Source organism: Acipenser ruthenus, chromosome 23 (genome assembly GCF_902713425.1).
Source record: "Acipenser ruthenus chromosome 23, fAciRut3.2 maternal haplotype, whole genome shotgun sequence".
Classification (NCBI taxonomy): domain Eukaryota; kingdom Metazoa; phylum Chordata; class Actinopteri; order Acipenseriformes; family Acipenseridae; genus Acipenser; species Acipenser ruthenus.
Window position 1 is genome coordinate 4,732,704 of NC_081211.1, and position 23,028 is coordinate 4,755,731.

A 23,028-nucleotide genomic window follows, 5' to 3' on the forward strand; every position below is an offset into this window, starting at 1 on the left:
TTTAAACTGTAAACGTAACATTATTCAGCAGGTTTCGTTCCACTTTATGAAGCAAAAGTAGTTAATTCTGTAGGGTGATGCAAAACTTTTGGCCATAGCTGTTCATTGTTCAGGAAGACTAAGAATTACATTTTTTATTATTTTAGGTAGAAGGTAAAAGCTCTGACTACTATTAGAGGTTATAGTTATAGGAGGCTGTGTGGTCCAGAGGTTAAAGAAAAGGACTTGTAACCAGGAGGTCCCCGATTCAAATCCCACCTCAGCCACTGACTCATTGTGTGACCCTGAGCAAGTCACTTCACCTCCTTGTGCTCCGTCTTTCGGGTGAGACGTAGTTGTAAGTGACTCTGCAGCTGATGCATAGTTCACACACCCTAGTCTCTGTAAGTTGCCTTGGATAAAGGCGTCTGCTAAATAAACAAATAATAATAATAATATAGTTGACCTGGTTTCAATGTCATTGAAAGCTACACTGTATTCACAAACACGTTAAGGCAGATTTAACTGACCCGATCATGTTACACTAAACTGTCCTTAACAATACCATGTGTTCTTGTAAGGTGCCTTTGATGTAAAATCATCTCATGGTGTTTACATACAAACCCCCGCAGAGCAGAAAGTCCAGTCCAATCTTGAATCTAGATTTAAGGATGTGAACTGGTCCTGCATCGCGACTGTCCCACAGCCTAAAGTGTAACGGCTGAAGCGCCACCACTATACGATGCCATTCAGAGGGTAGGCTACATTGGAGCGGTATACGACCAAAAAACTACTAGGAACAAAAGCGGTAATCAAGTATGAAATAATCAGGGGCTACGGCCAGTAAGAAAGTTATAAGCAATACTGTAAATACATCAATATTTGCGACCAAAATGTTTGGAGAATCACAGCCATAAAACCTATTTTGCTCCAGAAATGTTAGCGACCTGTTGCAACATAAGAAGTATGTATTGTTAGTGGAATTTTATTTTGTGCTAAAAATGTTTGCGTTTTTTTTTTTTCATACGCGAAAAGCGCATAATAAAAGGATCGCAAACATGTATAGCTTTACAGTACTTTTTTTTTTTTCAGGAAGCCAATGTATGTTGATCACTATTTTCTTGTCATCAGCAGACCCCACCATGCCTGGTATTGCAGCTGTACACAGAAACGGATACGTTCAGGGGCTTGCTATGGCTTGATAGCAAGGCGCTCTGGTGAACTCAGCACTTATGCTCTTAGACTTTAAGACCATCGACGTGGATTTGATATTGTTATATTAAACTATCTAAAACATCTAAATAAAGATCAAATAATATTCCTGGGTTCTTTGTCAGATATATAGCCCTGCACTATGGTATTTTCATAATACTTCCCTTCCTGGCTATGCCCTTGACTGGTCAAACTAGGAGTCATCACTGGGGGGTAATAATTGGTAGAGAAACATAAAAGCCACATCTTCATGGCTTAATAGTGAGTTCTTTAAATGCTCTAATAAATGGCAATGGTGGCTGCTATGCCCATTTCACTACTGTTGTCAGTTTGGGATGTTTGCCCATTGCAGTATCATGAAAGAATACCATCCCATATTAAATGGCCATGCAACTTCACCAAGACAGCTTTCAGGTGTCATTATTAGTACTGTAAGTATACTCAATGTCCTCAATTAAACATGGGGCATATGACTTCGTAGCAAATGCCCAAGCAGTTCTAAACCGTTTTTTTTAAAGATATAAACAGCAGAATACCACCACCCTTTAACAACCAAACCAGCTCTATTAGGGATCCTCGTTTACTGTATTTTGTAAGGTGGATATATACAGCTCATTAAAATATACCAGTCTCCACTAGCCCAACCAATCAGAGGTAGGACTTTTATAAACTAATATATGGGTCATTATGTGGGGGATAGACACAAACGTGTGACTGGGAGTTTTATTTAAGTTAAAAATCTTTGCATGCACTTGAACATGTGATGTTAGATCTAGTAGCACCTGATATGGTACTTGAAAGAACTGGCATACCTTCATTGCAAAAAGATGATATTGATCCGTGCCTATAAAAGCATGGCTGTGCCCCTACTGGACCGATTTCAAATCCGGGCTAAGATTCCATTCAATTATCTAACCTCATGGTTCTCAAAATTGTGGTTGGGACCACATCACTGTGCTAAAGTTTTTAACATTCATCACCAATCACTGATGGGTGAAATAGTAGTCATATCAGTCCAGAGATGATAGACAAAGAGATGTGATATATTTGTTTGGACTAACTCAACCATAATTAAAGACCTCAAAGTTTTCTTCTGGTGAAAATCCATGAGAAGCTGTTAAGGTTTTATAAATAAAATGGATATGTAACTTGTGTATATGGACAAATTAAATGCTAAAATACTGAATGTGAAATAAATTAGCCTGAAGACTGGTTCACCTATACTATGCCACTACAAGGAGACAACCAGCAACAGCTGCAAAAAATGTATGTTTCCCAGTGGTTGCCAGATTAGACAAGAAATCGCCATGAGCAGTGGCCGTACAATACAAATATGAACCAGCCTTTACATTACTGTATATAAATAAAGACAGCTGGTTCTGCAGACCATGATTGGAAACCGATGCAAACAAATCCATTATGAGCAGCGTCTCCAAAATGTGGGGATTAAAGGGTAGAACACTCTGGAGTAACACAGTGCAGCAAAAATCTAAGTATTTAATCAAATCTGTTTCTAAGCCAAGATTTGTGGGCCTAAACACTCTACACTTGCAACATATAAGTGTTACAGAACCCCTGCAGCGTTTACAAGAAACATTTTACTTTTTTTTTTGCAGTTTTCCGTGTTGTCCATATCACAGTATTTATATATATAATAAAATATATATGCCCAATAGTTTTGATTTTCTATACGTTTAAAAATATAATGCTGTGATATGGACAACATGGGAACAGCAAAAGTAATGCACTTTTTCTTGTAAACGTTGCAGGTGTTTAAGCAGCCAAACGCTACCAATTATGTGGGACACAAAGTCCATCAACAAATGCTTGAATTCCAGATGTTCAAGCCAAACATATTTTTTTATTAATGCAAACTCCTTAAATTTCAGAAGAACATGACTCGAAGTTTCAAATTTTTTTTTTAAGCATCCCAAAAGCAAATCAGTGTATTACATCTTTAAAAGGCGGGAAAGTCACAATTTAAAATGTTATTAAGGCTGAACATTTTAGCCTATCCTGACTTTACTAGATTACCTTCATTCAAGTATTAATTTTACAAGGGCCTTATTTCTTTATTTTATTCATCGGTATTTGTTTTACAAAAATCTGTGAAAAATAAATACACAATAAAAAGGGTACCCCAAAACATCTACCTATATAAAAAGTTAATAGTTTAGCTGCCTTAATGTAAAAAAAAAAAAATAGAGATATATATGATAACATTCCACAGTTTTTTTTAAACTTTAATAAAAAGGGAACAATCGTATTTTAACATGGTCCGGACGGAAATGATTTTCCAATGGCATAGAAGAAAAGAAAAAAAAAAAAAAACTAGATGTTTTAAGCTAATGAAAAACTCTACAAAATAATAATGTTTCAAAACAAAAGTGAAGGCTAACAATGGAACTAACAGCAAATCTTTTTTTTTTTTTTTTTATAAAACTTGATAAAAAAAGTTATTTCAATCTGTACAGCCACAGAGAGTACATAGAATTATCAAAAGTTCACACGCAGTTTACTTGGCATCACCAGAAGCATCATTCTTCTGTGCCTGAAAAGGAGACAAACGACATTTAATACAAGTAAAAAATAAACAATGTAGTGTATATCTATCTATCTATCTATCTATCTATATATGTATATCTATATATATATAAATAAAAAAACAGGGATTAAATATCAGGAAACATGACCGACTGTTCAATTCAACTTGTCCTCTGTAGTAATCTTGGCTTTCAATTGCTTGAAGGTTCATGGCTGTACAATTTCTAAATAAACACTGTATATACCAGGATATTGTGACCTACATATGAACTCCTCAAAAGCGTGGCAGAAGTAAGCTTAAAAGTTAGCTTTCATGAATATTGCTTGCTAATAATCAACTAATAGTTGACAAGAATGTAGGGGTTAGCCTCCTGATTCAATCTCTACTTGGATTTCTTTTTTTGGTTGTAAGGTTTTTCTGGCCTATCAGATGGCACATTAAGGCACTCACACTTCTCATTTAACTGTATAACTAATGGTTGTAATTTTTTTTTTTTTTTTTTAATAATTTATGTTGATGGTACAAAAAAGAGAAACAACTTCAGTGTTTAAATTGAGTTAATATGAATACACACCTGGTCTGATTTGGCATCACCATTCTCAGCAGGGTTGTTTCCAGCTTCAGCCTTGCTCTTCTTTGCAACTTTACCCGTCTTCTGTTCGGGGAAACATTTTAAAAGGAAATTAAACTAACCAAGCATTTATTAACTTTGTTTGCACTGTTTTTATGCATATCCTAAAATCTATCCAGGATAAGTACTCTTCCCCCTTGCCCAATACAACCCAATGACTAGCTATCATGATGTAACAACGTCTGTTTTTAACAGGTTACTTCCTAATGTTTGCTTTAAACTTTGCTGGGAGACAGCCTGGAGAACACATTCAGACAGCATAGGGATTAGCTAGGCTCATGCAGGGTTTGTAATCAGGGTCCAATTCAATTAACACTTTTTAGCCATGCAACTATCACTCTTATATTTCCCACCCACCTTAACCATGGTTGCTGGATCACCAAGAGTGTACAGCATTAGTCAAAAACTAAAAGATTACATTTAAGCAGACTTTTTTTTATTTTTTTTAAATATCCTGTACCATACCTTGGGTGCAGCCTTTTTTACTTTTGGTTCAGGTTTAGGAGCGGATGGTTTCTGAAAACAAACAAACTCATTTTTAAAATATATATCAATGTAAATGTGTAATGCAACTGTCAGCAGATTTACAAGGAAAATAAATAATTATATTACCGGTATGTTTTAGGGTTAGACAGATGTAAAAAAAATAAAAGCACTTAAAATTGACTTGTAAATACTGTATTAGTTTCACATTCTGTATTTTGTGCAAAATTTACACTGTATAATGATGTTGTTTTAAAAAGATAAAAATTTGTAAAAGCAACTACAAAAAGAACACATACAAAGAGGGCAATACTTACTTCAGATAACCTTTTAGACCGCCTTTCTGGCTGTATGAAAAAAATAGATTAAAAAAAAGTCAGTAAAAGTTACATTTAATAACAGCTCAGGTAACAAATTTATATATATATATATATATATATATATATATATATATATATATGAGATAGATCTATAACTAACTAAATAATCTAACAGTCCACCTGTGCTTAGAAAATACGTTTTTGACAATGGCAGACAGGAATGTTCTGAACATATAAACCACTCAAATGTATTTAAACACCATGCAACAATATTATAGAGCAAAGTAAGCATTAATGGGTCTATATTAAATACATAGGGAACTTTAGAATCAGGAACACAAACCTCTATCTTGGCCTTTGTAGTTTCTGCCTGAAATGCAAAAAACAATTGTTACAAACATGAATAAAAACAATAACAATAATAATAATAATAATAATAATAATGCGACACAATATATTCCGGTGTAGGACATTTTAGAAGCACATGCTAGAACACTATTCCTTTTTTAGGGTGGAAATCTGTAGTCACCCGTTTTCAGAGAAGCTATCTTGGTCACAGAAGCACTTAAGTATCCATACTGTCAGAGACCATCAAATGTGTGACTGCATTTCCTGTCTGAGAACACCATCTCTGCAAACCACAGAGGTTAAATGTTACCGTTTTTAATCTCAAAAGAGATTTAGTTTATTTTAAACTAAATAGTATCTACGTATAATTATACTTAGTAAAACGCCACGCTGGTGCACATCTTAACTTAAAATATTAAAGCTTTTTTTTTTTTTTTTTCTTAGCATGTGTATTGTTTGACTCTAACCACAAAGACTTTATTCTATGGGGTTTTATGGGAATTTAATCTTTTGTCTCTCAAACTTGTAGCTGATTTACAACGCAGTACTGTATTTGAATAAAAAATTGTTGTAACAATAAGGCCGGTTTATTGAGAATCGTCAATGTAATAAACCCCAGACTGTTTCCCGCCTTAATTAAGGGTGAATTTATTTTAACAAATTAACGACTGATCACATGATCCGATTTTGAGCGCTCTCGGTAACGAAGGCTCTCCCATCATCTTTTTGGCGGCTGCTTTGACAGTTGCAATTCTCCCGCCCATATTTAAATTCAAATACAGGCTCGAGCGCTGCGCGCCTACTGGTCTGTTAGTGCGCGCACACACACAACAGAAATAAAACGACACTGAACAGAACACATCTAAATACAAGTCGCCGATTATATATATATATATTTTTAAAGCTTAATTTTTTAGCAAAATTGTAAAGTATGTATAGCATTTTTTGTTATAGAATGTTTGTAGAGTAAAGAGGAAACCGCCCACTTTTCTTAATAAACAACATCGTCATATTTTATTAATTTTAAATCGACTACTTTATTTGAAAACACACACACGTAATTAAACAAAAACATACGACAAAAGCAAACATGTTTTTTCTGTAACAAACATTAAAATATATTTCCCGCTTAAATCTAAAATGTAACTATTACTCTTTTATTGTTATTATTACCTTTAAAAACGCACTTGTTTAAACATTTCATCCGCAACAAAATACAGTCACCAAAACCTATTTCAGTGCGAAAAAGACGGTTGAGATCGAAACAACAATAACAAAGATGGCAGCTGAAAAGGACTGAACGGCCAGCGACATACAAGCTTCAAACAGGAAAAGCAGAGGGCAAAATGGATTTTAAACTTTTTAAGACACCTCGGGGCTTGAAAAATACAGCTAATTAAATTTTAGCAATTGTAAAATAAAAATAAAAAGTCACAACCTTATAAGTATTTGTATTTCTTGTAATAAGTAAGAATAAGCATTTGTGTGTGAAGATTGTACACATCCAACACTGTAAAAACCCGCGCATTAACTACATTATAACAACATAACAAGGTTTAAAGTAAGACCTGTTCCGAATTAAATATAAAATTTAAAATACGCAGTTCCTAAAATTTTCCAAGTCACAGCGCGCGAACCAGGGCAACAAAAGATTAAAATGTAGATAACGCGTAGGTACAAGAATATACACAACAACCAATATTTGCAAAACTATTGCAATTATATGTGCAGTTTTTATGTATATTTCCAAAGATATCAAACAATATTAATGAAGAGTTAAGATAACAATATTATACAGAAATATTAACAGTGGCGCTATATATATATATATATATATATATATATATATATATATATATATATATATATATATATATATATATGCGCTCAGAAACATACAGTATATACAACTATACTCACCTTTCTCTTGGGCATCGTAAACGGTTTCTATAGGGAGCTTGGACAAGAAAATGAAAACTAGAGCAGATGCGCTTGCTGTAAAGCGGGTAAATGTGAAATAATGGTTGTTGTATCTTTTATAGTTTTTTATACAGAAATATAAGATGGAAACCGGATTGAACCTGATTTTACATTTCGCAAACAGACATTGGCTAAAGACTACATCACATGATAGGGGGTGTAACATCGGATTTAAAGAGACACCGCTCATTATTTTGAAAATATGCAAAACAGGGCTATGTGTCAGTTTTTGTAGAACACGGCAAACATATATATATATATATATATATATATATATGGGTCATTCTTCCAATAGGGTGCCTTTTGTGTCCCTGTGCCATATTTTTGTTAAAATAACTGATTATATTCAAAATAATTAATACATCATAAAGTATTAAGTAATTCCTATACAAAACCACTTGTAAAAACACACTACATAGCATTTAAAGTAAAAAAGGCAACAATATTTAAAGGAAAAATCAGCATTCTCCAATGTCCCTATTCATCTTTTTACAAACTTTTTTAAGAATATAATTAATTAAATCCTAATGTATTTTAAAAATCTCACCAGTATTACAAAACACAACTTAGTACATTGTTTTTCGACTATAAATCTGTACAATCAATGTATATTTATTAATATAAATTGAACTATTTAGTGCTGTCCCTGAATCCACTGTCAACCCTGTTACCGGAGATAAACCCCCCTGCAGAACAATGAATTATTCCACAAGTCACATGATCTTCAGCATATGACATCATAATAAAGGAGGAAGACATAGGAAGCAACTTCAGGTATGTGTCTAAGCAGTTTTTCATATATTTTTTTTAAAGCTACTTTGTCTGGGTTCATAAGGTACTTTATAAATGTCAACTATGTTATGCGAAGTTAAGTAGAAAAAAAATATATATTCAAAAATGTATAATTAGTTTAATTAACTCCAATAAAGCCTTCACCAGAAGCACACCATGTGCAGCCATGTGCTTTACCACATTGGAAATAAAGGGCAAACTTTGTTATGTAAGTCAACCCTGTTACTGGTCAACCCTGTTACATGTTTAGAGTAACATAGTTGACTTAAGGTAACAGTGTTGATTTAAGAAATTACTATGACGTGGCTGTTGCTCATAATTTAATTATATTTAATTACATTTAAAGGTTAAAATTGATTAAAAACATAAATATGTTTATTTACAGGTAGATTTAGTTAAATGGCACTTACTGCTGCAGAAAAACAACGGCGCTATCGTGCACGCCGTGATGGAGATCCATCAAAAAGACAAGAGCATTTGAAAAAAGAACAGCAGACATGGAAAGCAAGGAAAGAAGCAGGGAAGGTGAAGTCAGTGTCAGAACTTGGCGAAAGAGAGAAGCGTAGCAAAAGGAAATACTGGAGAAAAGCTCAGCAGAAGTGTAGGGAAAAGAAAGCAGCAATAGACTCCTTGGCAACACCTCCAGAAAGCCCAGGTGAGGTCCATCAGCCAGGACCTTCAAGGTTAGAGTTAGGCTACAGATTGAGAAACTGCATGCATCCTACATGTATTTGATTTTAAAATACTATTTTTGAATTTAATTGAAATTATTATTCATACTGGCTTTACATATGTATTTAATATATTGTTGGCATAATGTATGCTTAAAAATACATTAATCTATGAACAAAATATGTATTTATTTTTATCATACTTTTTTTTTATAGGCAACGCAATCGAAGAAGAACAACATCTCAAAAGAGAAAAAAGATACTTCAAGAATTGGAAGATCTAAAGGTTTCTTTCAAACAGCAAAAGAAAGTTTTGGAAAAATATAAAAAGCGGTACCAACGCTTGCTGTAGAAAAGTGAATCGCCTAGAGCTAAAACAAACAGGTTGCTGAAGAGCTTTCCTGCAGAAGATGCAGTTCGGAAAACACTTCTTTTCCATCATTCTTTGATCGAAGACATAAAATTAAAGTATCACACTTCCAGGAAAGAGAGAGAGAAGCAGATTCTATCAAATTGTTACTGGCAAAATAGTGAAAAAATATCGACTGCAGAAATTTGCTCAGGATTCATTTGGGTTTTCAAAGAAGCAAAGGCAGAGTAACAAACAGACAAGTGAAAATGAATCCTTCACATTTGTAAGAAGAAAAGTAAGCAGAGTCACAGATGAGATTAAAATGTGGCCTCCTTTTATGACAGAGATGACGTGAGCCGAATTACTACAGGAAAGAAGCAAACTATTACTCAGAACAAAAGAAAAATGCAGAAGAGATTTCTGACTGACACCATGAAGAATCTTCATCGAAAGTATCTATTGGAGAATCCAAATACATCGATGTCCTATGTCCTATCAAAATGTTATGTTTTCAAATTGAATTCTTACAGCGCTGTTGTGTACTGTTATTATAAAGTTTGTATTTTTACATCAACAATGATAATATGTACATTTAAAAACATTATAGTTCCATAGTAAAAACAACCTCCCCAAAAAACTTACCTTGTTGTGTTGCAGTTGCATAGTTATACAGATCTTGGCGTAGTTTCCAAAAATCAGCGGTTACTAATGTAAGACAACAGTCTGTTTATTGCAAATTATAAATGCAAATATTTTTAGGACTGTATTACAATGACATTTGTGACTTCTGTATCTGTGAAAGCCTGTTAAAAATAAACAAAATAACCACTGCACATACTGTCCTGTCAATTATGTTACTTTTGTCAATACTGTTACTATGTTGTCAACTATGTTACTTGCAAATATATTACTCCAAAATATTTAATTTTGTCCTTTGTAGTAAACTAACTTGATTTATCCAATAGCAAAAGGCAAGAAAAAGATCCATCCTAAATATTTTGTGAAAATTAAGCTGGTATCTGACACTTTTATGTAAAAATGTCAGTGCTTAAAAGTTCTATTTGTAGATTCCGTAATATTATTGAGACTAAAAATGGAATTCTTTGATAATTATTTTTTTATGCTTCAAGAATTGCATTTAGGGACATAGTATTTGTCTAAAAATGTTTGAATTGAAATGTATACAGCTTAAACACTTTTTCAGAGAGTTACTTATGTGTCCGTAACAGAGTTGACGCAAAATATAGTTTAAACAGGAATTTATGGCTTTTAATTTACAGATTTTCTGTTGTTAAGCGTGGCAAAAGTTTTTTTTGGTTCATTTTAAATGTTCTGTTTATGATAAAAAATGTTTATTTCCCCAAATACACACTGATTTTCATTTTTTTCACAAGGTCCAAAAGGCACCCTATTGGAAGAATGACCCATATATATATATATATATATATATATATATATATATTAATGTAATACTTATTTTAAAAAAACAAATGTGGGTAGCGCGTTTGACTGAGCAGTATTTATGGTAACTTACAAGATATGAAATGTAGCCTGGCGGTAGGATTAATCAGTTTTTTGCCGTGACAGACATGGCCGCCTGGATTACGCTGTCGCTGACACATGTTGCTGTTCTTTATCAAGTTTTGAATATGGGATATTTTTGGATCACCACTGTTATTGAATGTAGTAATATATTCTCTAGTTGTACTGATATTTGTAGGAAACTATTGTGACTATTGCGAAGGACTTCTTGATGGACAAAACAAGCACGTTGCAGACTGTATATATATATATATATATATATATATATATATATATATATATATATATATATATATATATATATATACAAACACCATAATAAATTAGCAAACTGACTTTTGCGTTATTCCATCTTTTTGTATGATGTTGAATTGTACAAAATTTAAACAAACAATCTATACATATTAAAATTAAAACACATACATTATTTGATAGCACACAACTGCAACACGCCTACTGACTGTACTTTATGTTCAGAAAATGCGTCATCACAACCTCGAGCCAAACTGCCACCCTGTTACCACATTGTGTGGTCATCAATAGAACCCTCCCCAATGTTGCCCCGAATACTATTTGACTGCAATACAGTATAGTGTCAATCTTGTTTTCTATATAGGAGCAACATTACTTACATTTTGTAATGTGCTTGCATCAACAGCAAAACACCAAAAAACTTACATTTACAGCAATCATGTAATTGATTAGCACCATATACGGTAACGTTTCAGTATGCTTTCCAGTCAAAATAGTACAATGGAGAAGGCTAAACCCATGGCTGAAACCCAATTAATCCAGATAATTAACATACAAAAAAACAAATAACCTTTTTTTTTTTTTTTTTTTTACTAAATCTCATGACAATATTTCAATTTTAATTGTTGCATATTACCACTTCTGTTAATTTTAAATATACCAATATAAAAAATGCAATCATTTAAAAGTGATGAAAAAAAAAGTGAATTAATTTACTTACGCACTTGAAAGCTGCAGGAATATGACTCCTAAAAGTTTGGGATAACATTCACTTTCTTAACAAATGTATTCAACATCACTCGAAAAACAGATGACAAGGACTAGTGTTGGGTTTGAGCTAATGCAGGATACTCCACGGTACGTCTAAACAGTGAAATATATGTGGGTGCTAAATATCATGAAATGAAATCATTCCTTCATTTCACATAGTGGATTTACTAAACCTTCCATTACAATGAAGCAAAGTTGCTATTGTGTAGATTATTAATGCATGGCTCGCAAGCATTGCATCAGTGTGAAATTAAACAAAAACCTTGGCAGCTGAAAGTGTACATAACCAAAAAAACGCAATAGTGCGATTTTATTGAGACTTTGCAAAATGAACAGGCAACCTAAAGCATAAGTGCAGGGCAAAGAGCACAATCTGAAGAAGCTGCCATGTCCCCCACCCAGTAACACCAGATTCTATTTCTGAGTCTGCTGGCTTGCCAAAAAAATCAAGTTACATGCCACACACGCTTCACTAACGCAAAGTACGTTTTAACGTACACTATAGAAATATGTATATCAGCTAAATTATAATCCTCACACAGACTCCAACACAAACGTTCACTTCAGCAAGCATTTTGCTTTCTCTTAAGACAACATTCAACAGCCTACAGGAAATCCAAGACTTCAAAGTAAAGTCAGGACTCCACTATATGCTTGTCACTCGGGGACACACACACAAACACCTGCTCAACATGGTAATCAGTTACCTTTGTCCACAAAATGCTTTTTAGTCCACCTTGTAGAATTATATTGGTTTTTTTTTATTGTTTAAAGCGTGAATCAATGTCTTCTTCACTCAACATTTTACAGGGATGACAAAAGAAAAAATGAAAAGATGGTTTCCAAAAAGCTGCAAGTTATCCAAATACAGCAGTACTTCACAGAAATGTACAGGGGCAGACGACAAACTCAAGACAGAAGCCTCAGCTGCTAGGTGTTGGTGCAGCCTTCGAATTTAAAGATTTGAGGCAAAAAAAAAAAAAAAATTAATTAATCTGAATAGGAAGGAAGAATAATAATATTTTATGAAAATCATTTTAACAGGACAGCATGCATGCTTTCATAGAAATTGGGACCGGAAAGGGCACATTATTCGTTTTGACGCAGCACAACCGTTACTTCGACCGGTAAATGAAAACCAGTTCCACATAAAAAAAATATGTACATATACACATTTATAGCATTTTAAATGTTTTCTATCGTGACAACCAAGTAAGTCATTTGTCTCAAATTCCCCATAGGGGTCAAATTGCTTGGTTAAATAAAAATGGACATTTCAATTGCGTTGAATCAGGGCTATGCCTTTGCAGATGCTATAGAGCCCTTGTTTAAGTCAGTAAAGAAACGGTCTCTTTTCTCTTGCAGGACGGTTAGGAAGCTGTGAACTCTCCCCTCCCGCTCAGCAGTGTATTTCTGCACAGCCTCCTGTCTGAGCTGTGAGTCCAGTGGCTTCCCCGGCCCAGTCTGTTGCAACAGTTCAGCTGCACAACAACGATCTGCTTCCAGCTGCTGAAGGACCCTGGCCTCTGCATGTAGATCTCTGGCTTTCTGAAAAAGAAATGCAAACAAAAATTTACATTTGTCCCGCCCTTATTAAAACACTAGTAAATACTGTGGTTTATGCATGTATAAAACACTATGAAGTTTAAACTAGACAATCAGATTACTCGACTCTTCACACGTTGAACTTCTTTCATACTGCTATTTTAAATGCAAGGTACTGTCATCAATCGTCAATTTGCATGCAGTTTGAAAGTTTGCAAAGCATTTTACAGCAGATTTGTTTATCAAATACAACCTAATCTGAGCTGTGCAACTAGAGTTCAACAATTCTGTAAACGGACCACTTAAGCCTGAGTATCTATCCATCCTATAGTAACTTCTGTTTATATTCCCTTTCATAAAATGGTTTGGAAATGCCCAGCATCTTGATTTGTTGCAAGCAGTCCAATGCCACGTGGTTGACAGAGTACTGCCAATGCATCACCTGTAGGGCGTGGTGGTTCAGTTGATATTGCAGGATAGCTTCACAAAGGTTCCAGAAAGTATACTCTGGCCACAGGATGGACTGAAACACTAAACACGAGTAGGTGGTCTGGAGGGAGAAAATGAAAGACATTCAACAGGAAGATCATGAGGCATTGGGCCAGAACTCGAGACTAAAATATTTAGCTTTAAAGGGTCAACACCACCCCCCCTCCCCCCTCCCCCCTCCCCCCTACCCCCTACACACACACACACACACACTGTGTTGTAATGATAAGGCAGGTGGAAATCCAAAAAGGTAGTCAAGATCTCTCACCTGCCAGAGAAGGAAGTCACTGAGTCGGACTTCCCCAGAAGTTCTGATTAGCAGATCAGGGTCAGGGGAGTTGCTGGTGTAGAGACACTCATCCAGCAGAAACTCAGATACATCACTGAAACAAAGCAGAACACTCCTTAATCACCAAGCATGTTGTTTGATAATGTATTAACGCCCCGTAATAACCAATGCAAGCTGAAAACTATTTCAATCACAATGCAGACTTAAAAGTTGTGTCACTGGTTTTACACAAACCTTGAATTCATAGGTCATACAGCCACATTACTTAACAACAACTGGTAGCTATTTTTGACTTCAATAGCTATTGTCAGCAATCTATTTAACCTTTGCATTCCTGTTCCAAAAAATAACCCTTGAACTTAAATATCGGGCAGATGACACAAAAAAAATTACAAAAACAATTGTCAAAAGTAGCTGTCAACTTAAACTGTAAATGTTCTGTTCTATTTTCTTTTTTTTTCCTTAGGAAATATTTCATCTAGAATTTGCTGTGCTGAGAGTTGCAGGGCAGGTTACAAAACAAAATGTCCACACTGTCCACACACTGATTGTGCACACAACAGGAAGCACATAGGAAAGACACTAAATTGAAATCAATAGTACAGGTGGTCCAACAAGTGCACCTCCCCTCAGTATACCTCGGCTTGATCAGTCCTTGCTCTACGCCCCAGGCCGCCTCCTTCACTGCATTGGTAATCTCATGTCTGGAGGTGTAGGCAAAGCATACATTCAGAAAGCACCTGGAAGAGGAGGAGAGGAACACAGTCAGACACCGTGCACAAGCCCTTGCAGTTTCTATAGGCTTGAAACTAGCATCCTTTTTGAAAATCCAATACATATTGGCATGCACATCCCTGCTAAGGATATACATACAAAACCTTGTTGTTTGATTTGGATTTGGCACGCCGGGCTTACTTGTTGTGATTCTTGGTTGCCAGCACGGCTTGTGCAATCAGTTTCTGGATATCCAGGGGAAGGAGGGTCAAGTCTCCCAGCACTCGGATACACACCCCGTGTTTCTCCAGGTCCTCTCTGGGCAGAAGAGAATACAAAAAGATTACTGAACGAAGGAGGACAAGCTCAAGAACATCGTGTGTTGATCAAGTGTCAAAACAGCCATGGTGCTTAGTGCAATATCAACTGTCATCGACACAATTCAGACATCTGTCGTATACCTCAGAAGCCCTTTACTGTTGTTTCTTTGCTGGATGACAATGGGACCTTAAATAACAAAAAGAAAAAGTACAATTGTCTTGTGAACTATGCAGTCCCAGGTCCATTATCACAAACATTTACTCAATGCAAAAAATAAAAGGGTCAAAAGGTGTGTGCAGAAATTTAGAAACCTGATACTGAATAAAGGGGTCCTGGGCAAAACAAGGTGTGTGGAGTAGTACAGATCTGATATTGACATGCTGATACAACCCTTTTCTTTCTTAGTATTTAATGCAGTTTATACACCAGCAGTGATTTGATGGAAGGCTCTTACTGTTCGTCCAGAAGCCTGCTGAATTTCTGCCTTGCCAGCTCCATCAGCCCATCTACCTCGTCCTTCGCACGCTTGAAATTCTCAATACTGAAGGCATAGACCGTGACCTCCCTGATTTCCAGATTCAAACACCAACGTAGCGTCTTCAAGATGAGAAAAGAGAAACAATGTTTTAACACTGTGTCCTCTATAAATATCAGACATCACCAGAAAAACTGTATAAACACACTGCATTTGGGGGGTCATCTTTTGACAGTTTTTGAAGAGGTATTTAATAAGCAAGCAGTATGACTGTGGTAAGACAATCAACAACTGTCCCTCCTCCCAAACTGTAAAGAGTTTTAGGCCCATATGTGTGTCATTTGACACTGTGCTTTATTAAAAAAAAAGTGTGCAACAGTTTTCTTTAACTTTTGTTTGCTTTTTTAGATTCAATGTTATGTACAGTTCTGTTTTGACAACTCTGTTGAGATTGATAGAAAGAAATACATACATACATATTCTGATTGTGACTTTTGTCAATGGTGAGAGCCTAATAGCACTGCCTTTAGCAGTGAACAGGGTGGGGTTGCCAGTTCTCCCCAATGCTGCATGATGCATGATGGAATTAAACACATGATGCATTCAAACCTGGGTTAAAAGTGATAGAAATAAGAATCCTATTGCATAGCAGTGTCACCCATTCCAGGTTTTTATACAAGCTTGATTAGCCACAATGTCTAGGGAACAAGCTCTGGTGTGTTCTATCAAACTGCTAAGCAACGGGAGGCTGAAGCACAAACATATTACACAACAGTACCTCTGCCAGTTTGTCAAAGCCCTGCGTGTGCCCCTGCTGTCTCTCCACGTGCAGTTTCCTGGCGTATCGACGGTTTCCATCCATAATGAAGGCGACATGTTTCGGCATGGGTCCAGCCTGGAGAACAGGGGTATGATCGATGAACACACCAGAGCCCTCCACAGCAAGCACGTGTAGTTACAAGGATCACTGCTTTCAAAGCTGAGATTTTTTTCTTTCATCAGGTTTAATATTGTGAAGAAACATTTACATATATGAACACAAATAACACTCCCAAACAGATTTTTGGTGCAGTTACTGGGGTACATATTTGGACAACAAATGCTTGTTCAGTTGCAACCCTGTTTCAATCAGCTTTAGCCTGTATCAGTCTCAAACAGGTTCACTGTATACATCACAAACACCCTCGCTTTTTAAAGCTTCTTGGTAGAAGCACATTACCACAATGTGTACAGAAAACATTTCACCCTTTTTAAGCAGCACTGCATCCCATCCCAGGTTATCTCCCCTAAAAACAGGTGAATGATGTCATGCAGGGATGATGTTAAATGCACCCATATATGTTAATCAAACCATTCTCTTAATATCAGACAGGATTACCTTTAAAATATTTGCAGAAAGTCGCTCAATGAGAGTCAGCTCCCCTTTACGAATCCAGGACATTTTCTGTGTTGTTGGTGTCTCTACAGCAAAAATACAACCCTTTTAATACCTAGCGCAACAGTTTGTTAGAAAACAGTGAGAATGTGTAGGGGTGCTGCTGGGCTACCCCAGACATCTCATACACATGCATACTTGTAACAAATTTACAGCATCTGCTTGAACAGAAAACCCCGTAATCCTAATTGTTTGAAGATTTCTATATATATATAATCACGTTTAACAATTCTAATTTGAATTTTAAAAAAGGTAGATAGCAGTTATAATCTATTTTCATTGCTGCACTGTCACTTTAAATTTAGAGTTCATTCATGCAATATCGGTGCCGTTTTTATTTTATTGTCGAAACAGCTTGGTGCATTAGTCCAGCAATTAAAAGCGCTCTCAATCATATACTTCTTACATGTATTCCCAAATCTACAGCATTCATAACAACGGCACTTCCAACTCACATCGCTTACCTTAATGATGACGTCCACTTCCGCATTTAGCGCACAGTGCATCGTAATTTGACCTCACTGTGTTTGACGTACCAAAGGACCCATTAGACGCACGACGTTAACTGGAAGGTTGTGGTGTTCCTGTGGAAATGGGTATAAACACTAGAGGGCACTATCGAACAGATTGTTAAAAACCAGACTTTTGCTTAAGTACACAGTACTGTGGTGCACACATCGAGAAATCAAATAATGTAAGCAATGGCATCATACATTAAACAAAATATTACATATGCAGCATTTTTTTTGTTTTTTGTGATTCACCGAAACACAATGCACAATTCAAATGGATATTTTGGTCTGATTGAGTTTGATTTGAGTCACCAAAGCCGCTGTTACAGTTCGCAAGGAAAATCACATTAATGGAAAACAAGAACAACAACAACAAACATGTTTTTTTCTGTTTTTAAAGAAAGGCAGTTATTTATTTAGGGATAGTCAAGATATTTACAAGCAACCAGTCTGAGTATGGAAAAACACAATTGCCTTCTAATGAGCTTTATTGTGTATAGAATATACAGGACTGGATTCTAGCTTCACTGTAGATCAGGACAAAATCACAATGCCATAGATTACATTTTTTACAGACTGGTTTTGAACCTTGAGGCCTTCAGTAAAATGCCTTGTTTCCAATGCCTGGCACTACAGGTGTCGCTGCCAGCGGCTAGCTGCCTGAATCAAAAGTGTGTTTCAGTGCTTTTTAAGAAACCGTGCGTCAAAGCTCACTGGGGGATTTTGGGATCATATCAGGGCTGATGCTGAGGTTCTCATCACCTGTTACATTCTCAAAGCCCAAACAGTTTTGACTTGATATTGTCCTTCAGAATATTGATTTAGTCTTAGTTAGAGCATTAACATGCCCATCTTATCAAAACCGAGGTGGTGCCAACCAATGTCACAAGACTGGAACATAGGATGCTGCAATCCCATCATATCTATAACCAGCAACTGGCACAGCATACTGTACACAAACCCTCCCTCCAGCCTCTACTGGGACAGCTCTAGGATACAGGGTGCCTAATACCTGATGAAGACTTCTTGTATTTTACAGTACCAGCAGTGTCCCAACTTATTTTTTTTATTGGTTGGCCATTGTTAAGAGAAAGGCTGTTTGGGTCAGTATAACATAATATGCCAGTAACTGTGGACTAGCTGCCAACTGAAACTGCCTGCCAGATGGGTCAGGTCTCCATAGGAAGGACATGGGTTTGGACACCACTGGTATTTGACTAGGATTAACCAGTGCTAAGCAATCGTTGGGATTTTCAACAGACCTGCTGACCTGAATATTATGGAGTTATGATGACTGTTATGTCCAATATATTTCAGATCTCATTTCATTCCAATCAGAAAAATATCAGTTTCATATGCCTTATAAACTATTTTATAAACGCAACAACGCACATAAGTGCAATCCCTCACAATGCATCTGAACCATCGGTAGTTTGAGTTAAACCTGTGACTTCTTTTGTGTTATTGCTAACGGAGGAAATGATTTGGACATTCTGTGCGTTCTGATTGGCTACTGACACTCCAATTGCACATGGTTAAAACAATGGTTCAGATCTCATTTCATGAGGAAAATTCTAGTCCTGAAATAATAACGAGCCCCAAGTGGCTGCGCCTTGGGTCTCACAATTCATCAGTACAACCCACACCTTCACATGTGTCATTACTTAATTCTAATAGCATCTTTCATGATGATAATATAACTTTCCACAATGCTGCATGTATGTCACCAAAGATGTGTGAGTGTATCTATCAAAGAGATGTGTGAGTATATCTATCAAAGAGATGTGCGAGTATATCTATCAAAGAGATGTGTGAGTATATCTATCAAAGAGATGTGTGAGTATATCTATCAAAGAGATGTGTGAGTATATCTATCAAAGAGATGTGTGAGTATATCTATCAAAGAGATGTGTGAGTATATCTATCAAAGAGATGTGTGAGTATATCTATCAAAGAGATGTGTGAGTATATCTATCAAAGAGATGTGTGAGTATATCTATCAAAGAGATGTGTGAGTATATCAAAGAGATGTGTGAGTATATCTATCAAAGAGATGTGTGAGTATATCTATCAAAGAAATGTGTGAGTATACCTATCAAAGAGATGTGTGAGTATATCTATCAAAGAGATGTGTGAGTGTATCTATCAAAGAGATGTGTGAGTATATCTATCAAAGAGATGTGTGAGTATATCTATCAAAGAGATGTGTGAGTATATCTATCAAAGAGATGCGTGAGTATATCTATCAAAGAGAGGTGTGAGTATATCTATCAAAGAGATGTGTGAGTATATCTATCAAAGAGATGTGTGAGTATATCTATCAAAGAGATGTGTGAGTATATCTATCAAAGAGATGTGTGAGTATATCTATCAAAGAGATGTGTGAGTATATCTATCAAAGAGATGTGTGAGTATATCTATCAAAGAGATGTGTGAGTATATCTATCAAAGAGATGTGTGAGTATATCTATCAAAGAGATGTGTGAGTATATCTATCAAAGAGATGTGTGAGTATATCTATCAAAGAGACGTGTGAGTATATCTATCAAAGAGATATGTGAGTGTATCTATCAAAGAGATGTGTGAGTATATCTATCAAAGAGATGTGCGAGTATATCTATCAAAGAGATGTGTGAGTATATCTATCAAAGAGATGTGTGAGTATATCTATCAAAGAGATGTGTGAGTATATCTATCAAAGAGATGTGTGAGTATATCTATCAAAGAGATGTGTGAGTATATCTATCAAAGAGATGTGTGAGTATATCTATCAAAGAGATGTGTGAGTATATCTATCAAAGAGATGTGTGAGTATATCTATCAAAGAGATGTGTGAGTATATCTATCAAAGAGATGTGTGAGTATATCAAAGAGATGTGTGAGTATATCTATCAAAGAGATGTGTGAGTATATCTATCAAAGAGATGTGTGAGTATATATATCAAAGAGATGTGTGAGTATATCTATCAAAGAGATGTGTGAGTATATCTATCAAAGAGATGTGTGAGTATATCTATCAAAGAGATGTGTGAGTATATCAAAGAGATGTGTGAGTATATCTATCAAAGAGATGTGTGAGTATATCTATCAAAGAGATGTGTGAGTATATCTATCAAAGAGATGTGTGAGTATATCTATCAAAGAGATGTGTGAGTATATCTATCAAAGAGATGTGTGAGTATATCTATCAAAGAGATGTGTGAGTATATCTATCAAAGAGATGTGCGAGTATATCTATCAAAGAGATGAGTGAGTATATCTATCAAAGAGATGTGTGAGTATATCTATCAAAGAGATGTGTGAGTATATCTATCAAAGAGATGTGTGAGTATATCTATCAAAGAGATGTGTGAGTATATCTATCAAAGAGATGTGTGAGTATAGCTATCAAAGAGATCACATTTGTTTTGTAAGCAAACTGAACCCCAGCTCCTATATTTCTGTTGCAAAAGGTTTGTTCAAGCAGAGTACATCATATTCCATGGATTAAAATAATAACAAAACTAATGACTGCTTTACTGCATACAGGGAATACATGCACCTGTTTGGTGTGTTTAAACATCAGGCATGATTACAAAACAGATTATTTGATTAATGTGTTTATTCCAGTTGATTATTAATTACAAATAGACGTTCCTCTGACGATATAAACCCGAAATCCACCAGCTTTTCAACGTAGTTACATCATTTAACTGGTAAGTGGGACTCTTTACTAAAAAGATTTTGAAATGTACAGTTTAATATGCTTTTGTCATGCCTATAACCTTGTTTTCTTACTTCTACCATATATATCTGTGATTTGTATCTGTGCTTTACAATGATTTCACCAGGCTTGCACTCTGTGTTACTACCCATTTCTCTGCTTTTACCATACAGTGTACCACAGTACACCTTTAGCAGGGTCTGAATATCTGTCGGTACGTTTCTTTTTAGTACTTCTGAATATTTTATGATGGAGTGTTTAATATATTACAGAACACCAGAGAGTAACTGAATGAAACGTGAATAAAATATCCCAAAAGAAGGTGTTTGTAATGGTTTTTGTGCTATTTTCAGTATTTTATTCTGCAAAAATCAACCAATTATATAGTTTTGTTAAGTAAATGCAACAAAATGACAGTGTAGGCAATGAGGTCAAGTCCTTGTATTTAACAGTGTCCAGTTGTTCTTCTGTTAAAATATGAATCCCAAAGACACTAGAGTCTCAATTAATCTACTAAGTGATCTGCATGTTCCTTTGGGACTTTTTCATGATAAATGTGTCAGTATTATTGTACAAATAGGTCCCACATTAATATAAACTGTATTTATGCACTGTTGAGGACACTAGTATCTTTGATTCCGTCATTTTGGACATTACATCATTTTGTTTTTGTTTCCATTTTTTAGGCTTAAAAAAATCTGTTCTAATTCACATTAACTAAAAAGAAAAATGCTGGAGATGAGAATCGTAATCATTCTCCTTCTAATACCTTGCATCAGTGTGTCTGGTACAGGTAAGTCTCTGCCTACAAATATTATTTCAATACTAATTTCAGCTTACATTTGAATACATACTAAGGTATTTGTTCTAAAATCAACGCTTTGTTGTTTGATGTTGTTTTATGTTGTGTTGAATTTAAATCAAGGGACGTGATGTTTAAACTTTACAATGCATTAGTAAGACCTCATCTGGAATATTGTGTTCATTTCTGGTCACCTCGCTACAAAAAGGATATTGCTGCTCTAGAAAGAGTGCAAAGAAGAGCGACCAGAATTATTCCGAGTTTAAAAGACATGTCGTATGCAGACAGGCTAAAAGAATTGAATCTATTCAGTCTTGAACAAAGAAGACTACGCGGCGATCTGATTCAAGCATTCAAAATTCAAAAATGTATTGACAATGTTGACCCAAGGGACTTTTTCAACCTGAAAAAAGAAACAAGGAGCAGGGGTCACAAATGGAGATTAGATAAAGGGGCATTCAGAACAGAAAATAGGAGGCACTTTTTTACACAGAGAATTGTGAGGGTCTGGAACCAACTCCCCTGTTAAGCTGTTGAAGCTGACACCCTGGGATCCTTCAAGAAGCTGTTGATGAGATTCTGGGATTAATAAGCTACTAACAACCAAGCGAGCATGATAGGCTGAATGGCCTCCTCTCGTTCGTAAACTTAGATTTTTCACCTTTACAAACATATTTACCATCCTTCTGAATGTTTCTGAGTTTTAGCTCTGTTGTATTTTCCTCTGTTAGAGAACAGTGGCGGAGTATCCCGCCCCTTTGTATATATTTGTTTATTATTAGTAGTAGTTATTGTTATGATTTATGTATATATGACGGCACAATTTTATTATTGTGTGGCAGGACGAGCAAGGTGCCGTCTGCCA

General features: G+C 35.5%; 2 protein-coding genes across 4 annotated transcripts; both read right to left on the bottom strand.

Annotated features, from left to right (window-relative positions):
* Positions 1 to 3,254: 3,254 nt before the first annotated feature.
* Positions 3,255 to 7,594, bottom strand: LOC117413792 (non-histone chromosomal protein HMG-17-like). Its single transcript, XM_034908835.2, has 6 exons — positions 7,439 to 7,594; positions 5,514 to 5,540; positions 5,168 to 5,197; positions 4,833 to 4,883; positions 4,311 to 4,391; positions 3,255 to 3,742 (listed from the first exon to the last, which is right to left on the bottom strand). The coding sequence occupies exons 1-6, from the start codon at positions 7,451 to 7,453 to the stop codon at positions 3,707 to 3,709; spliced, it is 240 nt and encodes a 79-aa protein (XP_034764726.1). The 5' UTR covers positions 7,454 to 7,594; the 3' UTR covers positions 3,255 to 3,706.
* Positions 7,595 to 12,846: 5,252 nt separating this feature from the next.
* On the bottom strand, positions 12,847 to 17,733 carry LOC117413167 (dehydrodolichyl diphosphate synthase complex subunit DHDDS-like). Of its 3 annotated transcripts, none has more exons than XM_058997534.1 (9): positions 17,611 to 17,733; positions 17,090 to 17,172; positions 16,490 to 16,606; positions 15,691 to 15,833; positions 15,117 to 15,233; positions 14,840 to 14,941; positions 14,181 to 14,295; positions 13,866 to 13,973; positions 12,847 to 13,426 (listed from the first exon to the last, which is right to left on the bottom strand). In XM_058997534.1, exons 2-9 carry the CDS (start codon positions 17,150 to 17,152, stop codon positions 13,175 to 13,177), a joined length of 1,017 nt encoding a protein of 338 aa, XP_058853517.1. In that variant the 5' UTR covers positions 17,153 to 17,172; positions 17,611 to 17,733; the 3' UTR covers positions 12,847 to 13,174. The 3 variants fall into 3 exon arrangements, with proteins under 3 accessions (XP_058853517.1, XP_058853519.1, XP_058853518.1); XM_058997536.1 differs by having other exon boundaries at positions 17,602 to 17,676; XM_058997535.1 differs by lacking the exon at positions 17,611 to 17,733 and adding an exon at positions 17,553 to 17,605.
* Positions 17,734 to 23,028: the final 5,295 nt, after the last annotated feature.